Source organism: Hypanus sabinus, chromosome 18 (genome assembly GCF_030144855.1).
Source record: "Hypanus sabinus isolate sHypSab1 chromosome 18, sHypSab1.hap1, whole genome shotgun sequence".
Lineage (NCBI taxonomy): Eukaryota > Metazoa > Chordata > Chondrichthyes > Myliobatiformes > Dasyatidae > Hypanus > Hypanus sabinus.
This window is the reverse complement of record NC_082723.1, coordinates 76281781-76299785: the sequence shown is the minus strand read 5'-3', so window position 1 is coordinate 76299785 and position 18005 is coordinate 76281781. Positions and strand designations below refer to the sequence as shown.

Genomic DNA, 18005 nt, shown 5'->3' with positions numbered 1-18005 from the left:
CACTCTTTCCAGAAGTTTTTCAGTGAAGTTAGGTACATAGTACTAAATTCTTCTGTTTCCTTATTGCTCCATTTATCCTGTCTCACTCTATGAAGATCCCAAGGTAGCTTTTACTAATCTTCTATTTTCCTTGGTGTATCTCTTGAAGCCTTCAAAGTCTGTTTTTATTTTCTGGTATATTGTTCATGCACTCCATTTTCCCTTCTGTGGTAAGGGGAGAAGGATGAGAGAAAGGGCCAGTTTGCTTTGTTTTTTCCTGCTTCCCTCACCAGCCCTCCCCACTCACTTCCTTGATCACCTTCCCAAGGGCTTTCCAATTTACCAGAGATTAACTGAAGCATTGTGGGAGATTGAGAGAGAGTGAGCCTATCTGAGATATCAAAGTGTTGGGATCCTGGTCTCTAGGGCACTTCCTATTTCTTTCATAGTATATGGTGGGAGGCTGATGCTTCTGCTGGAGCAAGTGGGGCAAGGATTGATGTCTGGGATACTGTATACATTCTGGTGTTGAATTGAACCATTGATCTGGCTGTTGCACAGGAAACACTGGTGGAAATACTGGTAGATAGAGACAGAATCTTCGTCTTGTCACTCTGTCCTAGCATCAGAGCTCAGTTGGTTGGGCTGAAGCTTGCTGTTAGTGCCGTAGACTTGTAAATGGAGGAACAAACAAAAGGGAAGATCTCATGGTTGAAAGCCATAAAAGATGAAGTGAAAAGGCCTTCTTGTTGCACTCCTTGTGAAGGCAAATATTTCTCCAGATGCTGGGCATTGAGTGAAGCAATTTTAAAGTGTGAAAATGTGAGAGATTTCTTTATCTAAGTTGGTGGAACTCATTGCTATGGATGGCTATGGAGGCCAAGTCACTGGGTTATAGTACTGTGCAAAAGTCTTGGGCACATATAAGACCATAAGATATTGGAGCAGAATTAGGCCATGTAGCCCATCAAGTCTGCTCCACCATGATCGTTTTCCCTCTCAGCCCCAATCTCTTTTGTCCCCATAATCCTTCATGCCCTGACTAATGAAGAATCTATCAACCGCTGCATTAAATATACCTGATGACAATGAATTCCACAGATTCACCACCTTCTGGCTAAAGTTCCTCTAATTATTAATGGCTTCATCTAAGTAGACAATGGATGAGTCCTCCGCTCACCTTCATTCTAAATGGACATCCCTCTGTTCTGAGGCTGTGTTCTCTGCTCCTAGACTCCCCAAATATAGGAAATATCTTCTCCACATCCAGTCTATCGATGCCTTTCAGCATTCGATTGGTTTCAATGAGGTCACCCCTCATTCTTCTAAATTCCAGTGAGTACTGGCCCAGAGCCATCAAATGCTCTCATATGATAAACCTTTCAATCCTGGAGTCATTTCCGTGAACCTCCTTTGAATGCTTTCTTAGATAAGGGGCCCACCACTGCTTACAATACTCCAAGTGAGGCATCACCAGTGCTTTATAATGCCTCAACAAAACAATCTTGTGTTTTATTTATTGCGCTATTTTTATTATTTTGTTCTTTTTCTTTGTTGTGTTGCAGTTCTGTTCCCCTTTACACTTGTGTACTGGAAATGACATTAAATACCCTTGAATAGTGAGACTAAGCTGATATGCAAGGAGCAGCTCGATAAGCAGGCAAGAAGAGAGCAGTATATATTGATATGGGTAGTGAGGTTTGGAGGTGACTTGCGTGGTTTACGAAGCAGCTAACCTTCAGAATGCCTGTAGATTAGCATGCCAATTTACTCCAGCAGTCCCTAGATTAAAGTGCACATGAACAGGAAGCAAGTGCTGTCCACAGAAGAAAGATCAGCCAAGCACTTATCGATATGTGGTGGTTGTCCATCATGTCCAGCCATGACCAGAAACCTGTGCAGGAAAGTTTTTAAGGTGGAAAAGCCATTGCACTGGGGCAGTTCCACTCTCTCGACCTCAAAAGTCTGGGTCCGTTGGTGCGAGTAAGTGTCACAAACTGGGGTCTGTGTTTGCAGTGGATGGCCATTACACATTCTGTGTCCTGTCCTTTGTTTTCTACAGAGCGTTGCAGAACCACCTTCGCTGTTAGACCTCAATGTAGATCTCATCCATCCAGTCTGCCAGAAGTTGACTTCCCAAGTCCTTTTCTCACCAGGGTATGGCCACTGTCACGTGCAGTTACTTGGAGTCACAGATGAGAGCTAGGCGTCCAGTGGGGACCGTAGGCAAATGACCTGCTTTGGAATGGACATGACAACCTCTCCCTCCCTGGACTCCCCATACACCCCAATTTATTGATATAGAAACTCCTATATCATAGGAATTTGTATGTTCTCACTGTGATTGTGTGGGTGTACTCTGGTTTTCTCCCACATTTTAAAGACAATATAGGTTAGTAGATTAGTCACTTAAGTGTAATTGGGTGACACTGGCTCACTAGACCAGAAGGGCTTTTTATAGACAATAGACAATAGGTGCAGAAGTAGACCATTCGGCCCCTCGAGTCTGCACCGCCATTCTGAGATCATGGCTGATCATTCACTATCAATACCCAGTCCCTGCCTTGTCCCCATATCCCTTGATTCCCCTATCCATCAGATATCTATCCAGCTCCTTCTTGAAAGCATCCAGAGAATTGGCCTCCACCGTCTTCCGAGGCAGTGCATTCCACACCTCCACAACTCTCTGGGAGAAGAAGCTCTTCCTCAACTCTGTTTTAAATAACTGACCTCTTATTCTCAATCCATGCCCTCTGGTACTGGACTCTCCCAACATCTGGAACATATTTCCTGCCTCAATCCTATCAAATCCTTTAATTATCTTAAACGTTTCAATCAGATCCCCTCTCAATCTCCTCAATTCCAGCGTGTACAAGCTCAATCTCTCTGCGTAAGACAGCCCTGCCATCCCAGGAATCAACCTAGTGAATCTACGCTGCACTTCCTCAATTGCCAGAATGTCCTTCCTTAAACCTGGAGACCAAAACTGTACACAATATTCCAGGTGTGGTCTCACCAGGCCCTGTACAAATGGTATATCGTAAATACATATAAAGCAGGCATCTTTTTTCGTAAAAGCGAAAATCCTCTTAGGTTAGCGAAAACAGGTACTAATGTAGGTCTTTCGTAACAGCAAGTTGTCATAAAGCGAGCGTTGGAGAAACGGGCCACCTGTACCTGCTGTTGAAGGGCATACCCATAGAATGATGCTACCTCCACCATACTTTACAGTTAGAGATGGTGCTACCTTGCTGGTGCACAGGATTAGATTTACACCGCACGTACCCCTTAGTGCTGAGGCCAAAATGTTCTACTTTAGTCTCATTTGACCACATGAACTTCCACATCTTTACAGTATCTTCAAAATGACACTTTGCCAAGCCCTTATGGGCAAATATGTGTTTTTTAAAGCCAGGGCTTCTTCCTGACCACTCTTCCATAAGTACCCTTGTTGTGCAAGGCCTTAGAGATTGTGGCGCTATGAACATCATCTGCAGTTGCAGCCACTGACTTCTGCATCTCACTCAGAGTGTGGGCATCACAGTAGCTTTTCTTACAAGTGCCATTCTTCTCCAGTGACTCAGTTTAGACAGACGGCCTAACCAAGGCAGTGTGGCTGTAGTTTCATATGTTTTCTACTTTTTCCATGATGGACTGTACTGAGCCCTGAGGTGTGTTCAGTGCCTGTGAGATGGTCTTGAACCCTTCCCCACATTTGCGGTACTGTATTGTCATTTCCCTGACTTGCCCTGAATGCTCTTTTGTCTTCATTGTGGTTTGGTCTGTTGAAAATCTACCACACTGCTGGACCTTACAGAGGGAGGGGTTATTTATTCGTATAAATTCATTGAAAGAAGATGATTGTCCAATGATCTACATCAACAATTCGGTGAGTTAGTGAGGTATATTGCACCAGAGGAAAGTTAGCATAGTAATTACAAAGGGGATAAATACTTAAACCCAAGAAAATCTGCTGGAAATCCAAAATGACACACACAAAATGCTGCAGGAACTCGGCAGGTCAGGCAGCATCGATGGAAATGAATAAACATTGTTTCCACTCTTTAAGAAGGGGGGAAGACAAAAGAGAGGAAATTATAAGCCAATTAACCTAACCTCAGTGGTTGGGAACATGCTGTAGTCCATTATTAAGGATGAGGTGTTGAGGTACTTGCAGACGAATGATAAAATAAGTTGAAGTCAGCCTGGTTTCTGTAAAGAGAAATCTTGCCTGATAAATCTGTTAGAGTTCTTTGAGGAAATAACAAGCAGGGTGGACAAAGGAGAGGTAGTGGATGTCATTTACTTAGATTTTCAGAAGGCATTTATTAAGATGCCTCGTGAGGCTGCTTAACAAGATAAAATCCTATGGTTGCAGGCAATAGAGGAACGTCTGACAGGTAGGAGGCAGTGAGTGGGAATAAGAGGGGCCTTTTCTGTTTGACTGCCGGTGACTAGTGGTGTTTCTCAGGGGTCAGTAATTAGGATCACTACTTTTCCTATTGCTTGTCAGTGATTTAGATAGTGGAATTGATGGCTTTGTGGCAAAGCTTGTGGATGATATGAAGATAGGTGGAGGGGTAGGTAGTGCTGATGAAGCAATGCTATTGCAGCAGGACTTGAACAAATTGGAAGAATAGGCAGAAAAGGCAGATGGAATACAGAGTTGGTAAATGTACAATAATGCATTTTGTTAAAAAGGAACAATGCTGATTATTATCTAAATGGGGAGAAAATTCAAGCATCAGAGGTGCAAAGGGACTTAGGAGTCCTTGTGCAAGACTTCCAGAAGGTTAATTTACAGGTTGAGCCTGTGGTAAAAAGAAGGTAAATGCAATGTTAAGCATTTACTTTAAGTGGAATAGAATATGAAAACAAGGGGATAATGCCGAAGTTTTATAAGACACTGATCAGGCCGCACTTGGAAATTTGTCAACAGTTTTGGGCCCCATATCTCAGAAAGGATGTGTTTTCAATCGACAGTCCAGAGGAGATTCATGAGGATTATTTCGGGAGTGAAGGGGTTAACATGTAAGGAGTGTTTGGCAGCTTTTGGGCCTGTACTCACTGGAATTTAGAAGGATGCATGGGGATCTCATTGAAACCTACCAGCTGTTGAAAGGACTAGATAGGGTGGATATGGAGAGGATGTTTCCTTTGGTGGGGATATCCAGAACTAGAGGGGACGGCCTCAAAATTGAGGGGTCACCTTTTAGAACAGAAGGAGAAGTCTTTAGCTAAAGTGTGGTTAGTCTGGAATGCTCTGCCACAAACTGCAGTGGAAGCCAAGTCCATGGGTGTATTTAAAGGGGAAGTTGGTGAGAGGGCAAGTGTATGGGGTTGAGTGGGAGCCAGTCAGCCATGAGGAAATGGTGGAGAGGACTCAGTGGGCTGAATAGCCTAATTCTGCTGCTATTTCTTAAGGTTTTGGGCTGAGATGTTAGCGGCAGACCTTTCGAATCAGAGGGAGCTTTGCACACATCAGGGAGAAGAGGTTTAAAAAAAAGGAGAGCTTCACAGGGATCGATGCATTAGTGGTGGACTAATCAATCTGCGATTCATTAACAGCAGCAAATAGCATAAAGCAGGGTCAAATCAGGGGATACTTCCCATAGATGCTGCTTCTCAAGCCTCCGCTGTCTTGCGTCTATACCTGTCATGGAGAAGGCTTTGGGAGTAAACCCCAAGGAAAAATCCAGAACTGGAGTTCCTAAGGCAGTTCTATATTGAATTCAAGACTGGCAATTCCTACAACGCTGCTGGTGCAAAACTATCAGCCTCTGCTGTTCATCAGGTGTATGGAGAGGGGGAGCTTGCTCTCTATATCGTGCTCCCCTGGCTTGCCTATCATGTAGGATGCAACATCCATGATCCACCCTGCTGTCAGAGGACTCTTAACTAATGTTGTATGCATTAGTAGTTATAGACCAGTTAAACATCCCAAGTGGTAGTTGGGAATGTGAGGCCTTATTAAGCCAAGCATTTGGGTTTTGAAGAGGATCATTTGAAGAAGATCATTGTGTGTGACGTGGGTGATTATGATCATGATTGTTCTTGGCAAATTTTTCTACAGAAGTGGTTTGACATTGCCTTCTGGGCAGTGTCTTTACAAGACGGGTGACCCCAGCCATTATCAATACTCTTCAGAGATGGTCTGCTTGGCGTCAGTGGTCACGTAACCAGGACTTGTGATATGAATCAGGTACTCATACGACCTTCCACCACCTGCTCCCATATCTTCACCTGACCCTGATCTGGTGGAGTTGAGCAGGTGCTACACCTTGCCCAAGGGTGACCAGAGGGAAGGAGCACTGTTCACCTTTGGTAAGGACGTACCTCCATCTGATCATCCCATTGAAGAGGACACAGCTGGATAAGCACATTTGGGGAGGGAATTTGGGTTTGGTCCCTTGCAACTAAAAGCTCTGCCACCAGAGATGGAGAATTATAAATCTACATTCAGGGCCCAAATTGAAAGAAAGATATCTTGAAAGATCTTTGGTAAAGATTAAAGAGAGGTGGAGGTAGCTGTGGTCAGTCCCTGGATAGGTTTAAATACTTAGATGAGTTTTTATGTTGAGGTTTTATGTGGAAGGATCAAAGGGAATCAGTGAACACTAGAGACAGGTTGGCACACGGGTAGCAGAGTTTTATAACCACAGAAGATTCTGCAGATGCTGAAAATCCAGAGTAACAATCAAAATGGTGGAGGAACTCAGCAGGTCAGACAGCATCCATGGGCAACAGTGAAGAGCAGATGTTTCAGGCTGAGACCCTTCATCAGTTTGATAATCATTTCTGGAGATCTAGCAAATTGACTTCAACATTGTAGTGATGTAAATATGGTTTCCATTGAGGTGTGTTTATCCTCTGTAACTTTGCCAACTTTACATCTGTTTTTATTTGTGGCTCATCTCTCTCTCCTCTTCCCCCCCCCCCCCCCATTTCAATTGGGACAATGTCACCTGAGGTGGCACATCTGAACATATTATAAGATGTTTACTAGTTTCTGCTCTTTTTTAAAAACTGGACAGGAACTTCTACGACAAGGAGACGCACTGAGGCGAACAGATAAAATGCTGGATAAAATGGATCAGGATATGCAAGTTAGCCAAAGACACATCAACAGCATCAAGAGCATCTTTGGCGGCATTACAAACTACTTCAAATTCAGGAACTCTGAACCTCAAGCCCCTCCAGAACCTGAAAAGCAGACTAGGAGCAAGTGAGTAATCTTCCTCTCCTCCTGTTTCCTCTAAGAGGACCACAACCTTGTCATGGGGTTTGAAAGTCTCAATGATCCGGAGAGCTATGTTGGCTGGAGTCAGGGCCTTATGCTTTGGCTCTTGGTAGGGTCACCCATGATCCCATGATACAGGTCAAAGGGTAGAGTCCAGACTAAGAGTGGTCCTCTGGTCCTCCGGGGGTGGGGGGGGCGGGGTGCATGTTCAGCTCAGAGCTAACAACCCTGACTGGTCAAGAAAAATATTGTTATGGAATCAGCAATGAAGAGTCCTTCTACACCCGAGTGTGATGCAATGGATAGGCAGAGATGGATGATCATCATTGCATCATACCCTAAATGCCAGTGGCTTAACAGTCAGTAAGAAACTCTCATTGAATTTGTAGTAGCATTCTCTGTCTAGTACAGTCTGCCCTCCTTATCTGCAATTCCACATGCGCGGAGTCAACCAACTGCGGATTGGAGATATCTCTCCATCACTCGTCATTTGAGCATGTACAGACTACTTTTTTCTTGTCATTATTCCCTAAACAATACAGTATAACAACTATTTACATAGTATTTACATTGTATTAGGTATTATAAGTAATCTAGAAATGACTGAAAAGTACAAGCAGTCCCCAGGTCATGAATGAGTTCCATTCCTGAGTCCGTCTTTGGATGAAGTTGGATTTGAAGTCGGAACAGGTACATCCAGTATTATTTAGCATCATTATTTCATTTTTAATCTTTTTTATTGATTTAAAAATATATAAAGACAAATACAAATCAGGGGAGAAATTATATCAAATATATATTCCAATGGAAGTACAAACAACAAAAAAGGAGTGTACACTGTCAAAATCAAAAATCATATATAGTATAATATTGAACTTCTCAATATCCACAATTCCTCTTTAACAATTCAAAAAAAATCAAAAATTGCCATTATTAAGAAAAAGATAAAAACCCACTAGTCAAACGTTTTTCTTAGTATATAGTACATATTTTACCTTTCTATGCATATAAAACACTTAAGAAACATACGTATTTCAATAATTAAACCACTGCTTTGCTTAGTAATGTAGCTTTCATCGGGATGGGGCCTTTCACGTGCTCCATTAAAATTGTTCCAATCGTTGACCGACTGTTGCCTAATGCTTTTCCAATGACCGATGGCATTTCACCTCTTTCCGATCACTTTATTGCTTCCACCTTATTTTCAGTCGTGATTGTGATTATTTTCGTGAACAGAAACACCGCAGATTCAGAGCTGCACTGCCAGGTCCTAATGTCCACCGCACTGAACGTGTTAAGTAAAGTCCGGGGTTTCGCTGGGTCCTAAAGACCACCGCACTGAGACAGGTTAAATAAGGGACTTGAGCATCTGCATTTTTTGGTATCTGTGAGAGGTATCGGAACCAATCCCCGCAGATAAGGAGGGCTGACTATATTATGTCTACAGCCTAGCTATAGAGTCTTGGAATGCAACTGTGAATGGGCTAATGAGTTAAACCAATTTTTTAAATAGGTTTGACAGTTGCCCTTCTGTTCACACCCCCTTCAGCACAGCAATTCAGATGCATCCAATTCTCCCTCAGCACCTACACCTCCCTCCCTCCCCCATCCAATTCGACAGGTGGATGAGCAACACAGGCTACCACTGTCTTCATCCCTTCCTTGCACTGCACCTACCATCCACATCTCCACTTACCAACTGTTATTGCCCCAATTTTCACTTCCCCAGCCTCCGCCGTCCACCAACTCTCCAGTCATCATGGACTCACTTTCACTACTGAGCAGGTGAGAAGGGCTCTGGAGAAACTCAGAGATGGCAAAGCATTGGTACCAGACAGTGTGAACCCCAAGGTCCTGAAGGAGTGTGCTGAGCAGCTGTGTGGAGTCTTCCAGCGCATTTTCAATCTGAGTCTCAGCCTGGAAAGTGTCCCGACTGTGGAAAACTTGTATGGTTCCAGTACCCAAGAAGAGCCAACCAAAAGTCTTGAATAACTACTGTCCAGTGGCCCTGGCCTCACATCATGAAGACCCTCGAGAGGTTGGTTTTGGCTCACCTCCGACCCCCTAGTCAGATCAGCCCTTGATCCTTTGCAGTTCACCTACAAAAGCAGACTAGAGTTGACGATGCTGTCATCTACCTGCTGAACAGAACCTACTCCATTTAGATGTACAGGGCAGCACTGTGAGGATCATGAGTTTTGATTTCTCAAGTGTCTTCAATACCATACAGCCTTCTGTTCAATGCAGATTGATACTTCCATTGTATCCTGGATAATGGACTACCTGACTAGCCAACCACAGTTTAGATACAACAATCATGTCATCTGCAGAAATTCTGAGTGCATAAAGGGAGGACAGGAGGATGAATATAGGGCCCTGGTGGAGGACTTTGTCAAATGGTGCAAGCTGAATTATCTACAGTTCAACATCAGTAAGGCAAGGAGATGGTGAAGGACTTTAGGAAGACTAAGCCTGCATTGCTCCCTATTACTATTGATGGCTAAGTATCTGGGGGAGCACCTGGATGACAGACTTGAGTGGAACACCAGCACAGACTGTGTACAAGAAGGGCCAGAGTTGCCTCTACTTCCTGAGGAGACAGAGGTCCTTTGGAGTATGCAAGCATTTACTTCACATGTTCTACCACTCTGCTGTTGCCAGTACAATCTTTTATGCATTGGCATGCTGGATCAATGGCACTAACATGGGTGATGCCAACAGGCTCAATAAACTGATTAAGAAGGCTGGCTCTGTTATAGGAGTCAAACTGGACACACTGGAGGCAATGGAAAGGACCTTACAGAAAATCCTGGCAATTCTGGACAATGTCTTTCACCCTCAGCATGCCACCTTGGCTGAACAGATGAGAACTTTTAGTGATAGACTAAGACAACTGTGCTGCTCCAAAGAGCACTGTGAGGTCATTCTTACCCTTGGCCATTAGGCTCTATAATGAGTCAACCTATAGCCATCCCTCTTGTTAGACTGTTTGTGGTAACCTATTTCTTACTCTTTCTACTTCTCTTAGAAATATAGAAAACCTACAGTACAATACAGGCCCTTCGGCCCACAAAGCTGTGCCTAACATGTCCTTTAGAAATTGCCTAGGTTACCCATAGTCCTCTATTTTTCTAAGCTCTTCTAATATTTATATCTGTGCACTTGCAATGCTACTGTGATGTTGTAATTTGGGATTAATAAAGTATCTAATGGTGAGTCTTGTAAATAGAATGTAAGATGTAATTGTCCTTGTTACAGTTTGTAGTAATATTGCCCAAGTCCCTGTTTATGCTTTGCTTTTGTCACTGAAAGTAATTTGCATAAGTATTCTCTGGATATTAAACTTTAGAGATGGTAGGAATCATGGCAAGGCTAAGGTTTTGTGTGTGTTTCATTCCCATTCTGATTTGTCAGTCCATGGCCTTCTCTTCTGCCACAATGAGGCCACTCTCAGGATGTAGGAACACCTCTCAAAGTCCATCTTGGTAGCCTCCAAACTGATGGCATGAACAGCAGTTTCTCCAACTTCTGGTAATGTTTTCCCCCCTCCCCCTCTCCTCTTCCTCAATTCCCCAGTCTGACCTCTTACCTCTTCTTACCTCCCCCTTCCATCCCTCCCCTTTCCCTTTCTCCCACAATCCACTCTCCTCTCCCATCACATTCCTTTCCCAGCCCTTTGTCTTTTCCAAATATCGTCTCCCAACTTTTACTTCCTCAGCACCTCCACCACCCACCTGGATTCACCTGCGACCTATCTTTTCTTCTTCCTCTTGCCCCACCTTATTCTTGTATCTTCCCCCTTTTCAGCCCAAAACGTTATTTCCATAGATGGTGCCTGACCTGAGTTTTTCCAGCATTTTGTGTGTGTATGTTTGCTTTAAGACTGTGGCTTAGGTTCTGTTATGTAATTTCAATACATGGTATTTCTAGATCTTTGCTTCGTCCCTATTTGACATGGTATCCTCGATCAGATTTGGCAGTACAGTCGGCCTTCCTTATCCGCGAGGGATTGGTTCCGGGACCCCTTGCGGATACCAAAATTCGCAGATGCTCAAGTCCCTTGTTCAACCTGTCTCAGTACAGTGGACATTAGGACCCAGCGGCAGAGATCGGAATCCACAGTGTTTCTTTTTCAATCTTTTTATTAATATCAACATGATAAGATTAGTACATAGATAATGGGATTACAAACTTACAAAATTAAAATGAACATAAAAGGATACACAAGCAATAAGTACATTATAATTAAGTCTTCCCAAATCATGAATGATACAAATGTTATATATACGAAACAAAAAAACTAAGTAATTCATGTTGGAAAAAAAAACAGAAAAGAGAAAAAGAAAAAAAATATTAATACCCGAAGAAAAACTAAACTAACAAACTAACCAAACTATATATATAATCAAAACCGGAAAGACAAATAGGATTGGAACAGGGTCAAATTACATCATGTGAAAATATTGAATAAATGGCCTCCAAATCTTTTCAAATTTAATAGAAGGGTCATATACGACACTTCTAATTTTCTCCAAATTTAGGCATAACATAGTTTGAGAAAACCAATGAAATATGGTAGGGGATTAATTTCTTTCCAATTCAACAAAATAGATCTTCTAGCCATTAATGTAAGAAATGTGCAGTGTTTCTGTTCATGAAAATAATCATGATAACTATTGAAAATAAAGTCAAAATAATAGTGATCGGAAAGAGGTGAAAAGCCATCATTCATTGGAAAATGCTACGTCGGTCAACGATTAGAACAATTTTAAAGGATAAAGTGAGAAAGGCTGTGCCCTGATGAAAGTTACAATTATTACTAAGCAACGCAGCGGTTTAATTTTTGGGGTTTGGGGTTTTTGATCTTCCACATCAACCCAGCACGGTGGAGAGCACACTCGATAGCGATCTGTCACTAGATTGAACTCAGGAACTTCTGTTCCCAAGCCCGGCACTGAAACACACATTCTTAAGTGTTTTATATGCATAGAAAGGTAAAATATATACTATATATGAATGCAAATGTTTGACCAATGCTAAATAATACTGGATGTACCTGTTCCGACTTAATAAGAGAACTGATTTTTTCCGATCCGAATCCACAATAACCCACGCACATCCTCCCGTATACTTTAAATCGTCTCTAGATTACTTATAATACCTAATACAATGTAAATGCTATGTAAATAGTTGTTATACTGCATTGTTTAGGGAATAATGACAAGAAAAAAAGTCTGTACATGCTTGAACAACAGGTGCTGGAAGAGCACTTCCGGGTTTTCGCGATTTAGAGTTAGTTGACTTCGCGGATAAGGAGGGCCAACTGTATGGAGATAGGCATCGTTAGGTCAGTCTAGAAGGAGTAAAATTGAAGAGTCTGTATAGTGTTGAACTGTCTCGGGAAATGAGTGTTAATGGTCTGTAGATTAGAATATTGAGTTTCCGGTGAGGCTCTTAACAAAGCAATTCCAGTGTCCCTCTGACAAGTTCACGTCTATTGTCCTCTTTCTTACTGCTGGTGTTTAGCGCAGCAATGAAGGTCTTCCATCTCAGTCTGTCATACTTTTGCACAAAGATACTGAAGATTCTTCATTGCTGATTCCATAACAACTTTGTTTTACCAGTCAGGGTTGTTGGCCCTGAGCTGAACTTCCAAACCTGAAGGACTGGTCTCTACCCTTTGACCAGTTTGGCATGGGTGACCCTACCAAGAGCCAAAGCACAAGGCTCTGACTCCAGTCACTAAGGCACATAACCCTACACCAAGGTTGTGGTCCTCTTGGTTATTGTCATCTGACTGTACACATAAACGAAACAGAATCTTCTGGACCGCGGTGTCTCCACAAAACTTAACACACAGTACGTAACCAAACTGTTAGCATAACTAAGTTAATCAAATATAATTCAAGATGCATGCATGTGCAGTACAGGTAAGCAGTACAGTAAACAGCCCACTGTCCTGGTGATGAGACCTCAGTGGTGGCATGGTGTTCATTAGTCTTACAACCTGAGGGAAGAAGCTGTTACCCAGTCTGGTGCTGACATTAATTTTACTTCATTGATGTTGTATTGAGTTTTTCATCTGCTCAACATTATAATTTGTCTGGGAATAGATTGGATTTGATTCATTGAAACTTTTGTGTTCAGTATTTCTGCATACTTGGACCAGGTGAACTCGGGATCTGCTGAATTCACCTGATTCTTCTCTGAGGATCTATCCTGGGCCCAACATATCGATGCAGTTACAAAAAAGGCACAAAAGCAAGTATATTTTATTGGTATTTTGAGGAGATTTGTATGTCACCAAAGACATTGACAAAATTCTACAGATGTACCATGGAGAGCATTCTGACTGGCTGCATCACTGTCTGTGTCGTGGATGGTGACAAGTGGAGTGGTGTCTGTTGATTACATGTATGTGGCAGAAACAGCTCTGGTGATCCAATACACAAGACCTACTATTGCCACGCAACCATCCAGGGATAGTACATAAAAATTCTGGCTTGAATTGTTTGCTGTCTAGACTGTACAAATGAGTATGAGGCCTTTAGCCTGACAGTGAGGAAACGGGGCAGGAGAGGAGTGCAGCAGCAGCTTAAGAGATTGGCAGATATGTGGAAGCACCCGCCTCTTCCATCAATAATGGTTGCAAACGTAAGATCCCTAAGACACAAACTTGATGAACTCTATGCGAATGTGAAATATCAATTAGGGAAGCTAATCTCATATGTATCACAGAGACCTGCCTTGATGATATAATTATGATTTCAGAACTTTCACTGGATGGTTTTGGAGTACCATTTCGATTAGACTACAATTATAACAAAAGCGGTAAAGATCAGAGTTGGGTTAAGCGTATGTATGCAGGAAGCTTGGTGCAACACTAAAGATCAGAGAGACATTGCACACTAGATGTTGAATGGCTGGCCACTATTTGCCTGGAGAATTTGGCCAGCGGAATCGTGTTGAGGTTTATATTCCACCTGCCGCAAACACAACTCACGCGACACAGGAAGTCACTGCATGCGTGCAACGCATAGAGGATGTCACTCCCAACTCTCTCGTCTTAATTGGAGATTTTAACAGCTGCTGACTTAAAGTTCAGCCCACATATAACAATATGTATCATATGCTACAAGAGGCGACAAGACAACTGGCTTCTGTTATGAGAATGTAAGTAACGGTTATGGAGTGTACAGTAATCTCCCCAAGCACAACTGACCACAACATCACTCATCTAGTGCCCACCTACCAAATAATACGTCAAAGGGAGGACATGGCTAAAAAACATGTTAAACTGTGGAATGAAGAATATGGGGAAAGCTGTTGGACTACTATGAATACACTGACTGGGAGGTGCTCACAGCTGGAGGCTTCTGACATTACTGACAGGAAGCTGTGAAGACATCATACTCAAAAACTGTCAAAGTATTTCTCAATAACAAACTTTCACAAAGAATCTGAAAAACACACTTAACCTGGAGGAAATAGCCTTTACCTCTGGCAACAGGACAGGATAAACTTATTCAGGTGAGGCGAAACAAAGGGAGGAAAGGAAAAAGAGCCAAAAGGATCTATAAAAGGAAAGTGGAAAAGCTCTTCTAAGAGGGCAAAGCTAGAGATGCCTTAGAAAGTGTCAGAATAATGGCTGGCCTCCATAATCACCAGCCTCTGTCCTACACAAGTTGGGAGAAATGTGTAGAGTTTGCGGAAAAGCCAAACATTTACTGCAGGTTTGATCAGTACAGCTTCACACCGAGGATCAGCCTGGGGGTTACTGAGCTGACCACCATTCTTCTATCATATGCACTAAGCAGCACCAATATAGTCTCATCTGAGACAGGACTCAGGAGAGCAAACCCCAATAAAGCACCAGGTGCAAACAACATCAGTGGATGGCTACTGAAGCTCTGCTGTGGACAATGTCAGAGGTTTTCAGTCATCTCTTCAACCACTCTGAATATTCCATACCAACTATTTGGAAAACCACCATTATATGCTCAATTCCCAAGGAAAACAATCCCACCTGCAGTAAGACTACTGTCTTTGTAGCTCTGACAATGAAGTCCTTTGAAAGGCTTCTGTTACCACAGCTACAGGTGGTGGTAAGTGGGCTCACTGACCCACTCCAGTTTGCTCATAGGCTGCACTATACTTACACCCACCTGGAGAGGCCCAAATCATTTGTTAGGATGTTGTTTGTAGACATCTCCAGTGCATTTAACACCGTGCAGCCCCATCCCATGGGACACAAACTTCACCAAATGAATGTGAATCCTCACCTCATACTCCTCGTCACCTGCTCACAGACAGACATCAAACAGTGAGATATAATGGTTACTTAAGTACCACAGGGCTCCATTGTCTCACCAGTCTTGTTCATACTGTACACAGATGACTGCAGAAGCTCACACCCACGCATGCAGTGCACCAAGTACTCAGATAACACTGTCATCATTGACACTCCCAACTCTGACCGCATCAGTGAGGAAATCAATACATTAGCTGGATGGTACACAAACAACTATCTGGACCCAAAGGTCAGTAAAACTAAGGAAATAGTAGTGGACTTTAGAAGACAACAGGAGCCAGTTGATAGTGTGTTGGAGAATACAAGTACCTCAGCACAACTATAGACAAAATCACCTTTAAGACCAGTGGTGGGTTGATACTGTTCAAGTGCCAACAATGGCTATTTTCCCTTTGAAAGATGCGGAAACTTCAGGTCCAGCCATCGATTCTCCAGAATCAGTATTTACCTACAACATCACAGCATGGTTCAGAGCAATGAGCACTATCAAACTCAGTCCACTGAACAGAATTATCAGAATAAGTAGTAAAATCACTGGGCAAGGACGAATTAACTCAGCAGCATCCATAAGAAACTGACAATAAAAAAGCTCAGCAAATAATAGAGGACATTGCACATACACTTCATACACTGCACTTTCATGCCGTCTGGATGCTGCTGTATACAGGTCCCTGCCCGTCAGCACCAGAAGAGCCTCATCCAGTTTTGTGCCTTTCTCAACTCACCAGCTCAACATCCAATTATGAACATATAATATGCGTAACACATTTGACAGTAAAAACGATCAGTTTTATTTGTATTTTTAATCACATGCATTGATTTTCAGTATTTAGTACTTACTTATTGTGAGTATTTAAATTGTTTAACTCTATGTGTTGTTTATCTTAAGTTCTGTGATGTCTTTGACACTGCACAAACGAAGTTCCTCACGGAAAGTAAAGTGAATTGAATTGGTACAGGGGAGGGGGGGAGGCACTTCACAGGATCAAAATAAGCTGCAGAAAGTTGTAAACTTAGTCAGCTCCATCATGGGCTCTAGCCTCCCCAGCATCCAGGACATCTTCAAAGCAGTGCCTCAAAAAGGCGGCATCCATTCTTAAGGACCAAGACATGCCCTCATCTCATTGCTTCCTGGGAAGCTGTCCCGGAGCCTGTTGGTTCTGGATTTTATGCTGTGGTACTGTTTCCTGGATGGTAGCAGCTGGAACAGTTTGTGGTTAGGGTGACTGGGGCTCCCAATGATTCTTCAGGCCCTTCTTACACACATGTCCTTGTAATCGTCCTAAATAGTGGGAAGTTCACATCTACAGATGCTCTGGGCTGTCCACAGCACTCTGCAGGGCCCTGCGATTAAGGGAAGTATAGTTACCATACCAGGCAGTGATGCGGCCAGTCAGGATGCTCTCAATTGTGCCCCTGTAGAAAGTTCTTAGAATTTGGGTCCCATACCAAACTTCTTCAACTGTCTGAGGGGAAAGAGGCGCTGTTGTGCCTTTTTCACCACACAGCCAGTGTGTACAGACCTTGTGAGATCCTCGGTGATGTGTATGCTGAAGAACCTAAAGCTTTTCACCCTCTCACCTCAGATCCATTGGTGTCAATAGGGGTTAGCCTGTCTCCATTCCTCCTGTAGTCCACAACCAGCTCCTTTGTTTTTGCGACATTGAGGGAGAGGTTGTTTTCTAGACACCACTGTGTCAGGGTGATGACTTCTCTGTAGGCTGCCTCATTATTATTTGACATTAGGCCAATCAATGTATCATCTGCAGATTTAATTTTTAGATTGGAGCTGTGTGTGGCAGCACAACCATTGGTGTACAGAGGGTAAAGGAGGAGGCAAAGGACACAACCCAGGGGGTCTCCTGTATTGAGGGGCAGAGGTGAGGAAGCCCACAAGGCAGAGTGAAGGCTGAGGTCTCTGAGCTTCTTGTCAAGCCTGGAGGGAATTGTATTGTTGAATGCTGAACTGTAGTCCAAGGACAGCATCCCTTTTCTCCAGATGTGTAAGGACGGTATGTAGAGCTGTGGCTATTGTGTCATCTGTTGATTGATTGTATCAATAGGTGAATTGTAGGGGGCCAGTGTGGGTGGTAGCAAGCTGCAGACGTAGTCCTTGACCAGCCTCTCAAAGCATTTGCTTATTGTTGAGGTGAGTGCGACAGAATGCCACTCATTCAGGCATGTTACCTTGGCCTGAAAAGCACACACTCAATGATTCTGGAGCAGCTTCTTCCCCTCTGCCATCTGATTTCTGTATGGACATTGAACCCATGAACATTACCTCGCTACTTTTTTTGCTCTACTTATTTAATTTAACTTTTTAGTATGTATACGTTTACTGTTTTTGTTATTGTATATGGCATTGTACTGCTGCTACAGAGACCACAAATTTCATGACATGATCCCAGTGATATTAAACCTGATTCTGATTAGGAATATAAAAGCAAGGATGTAATTTTGAGGCTTTATTGAGCA

General features: G+C 42.9%; 1 protein-coding gene across 1 annotated transcript in view; it reads left to right on the top strand.

The window, feature by feature from the left end:
* snap29 (synaptosome associated protein 29) overlaps positions 1 to 18005 on the top strand; it is a 39731-nt gene that overhangs the window by 2287 nt on the left and 19439 nt on the right. The window contains exon 2 of the mRNA XM_059943704.1: positions 7014 to 7204. Coding sequence (XP_059799687.1) covers positions 7014 to 7204 — 191 coding nt within the window. The remainder of the gene's footprint in view (positions 1 to 7013; positions 7205 to 18005) is intronic.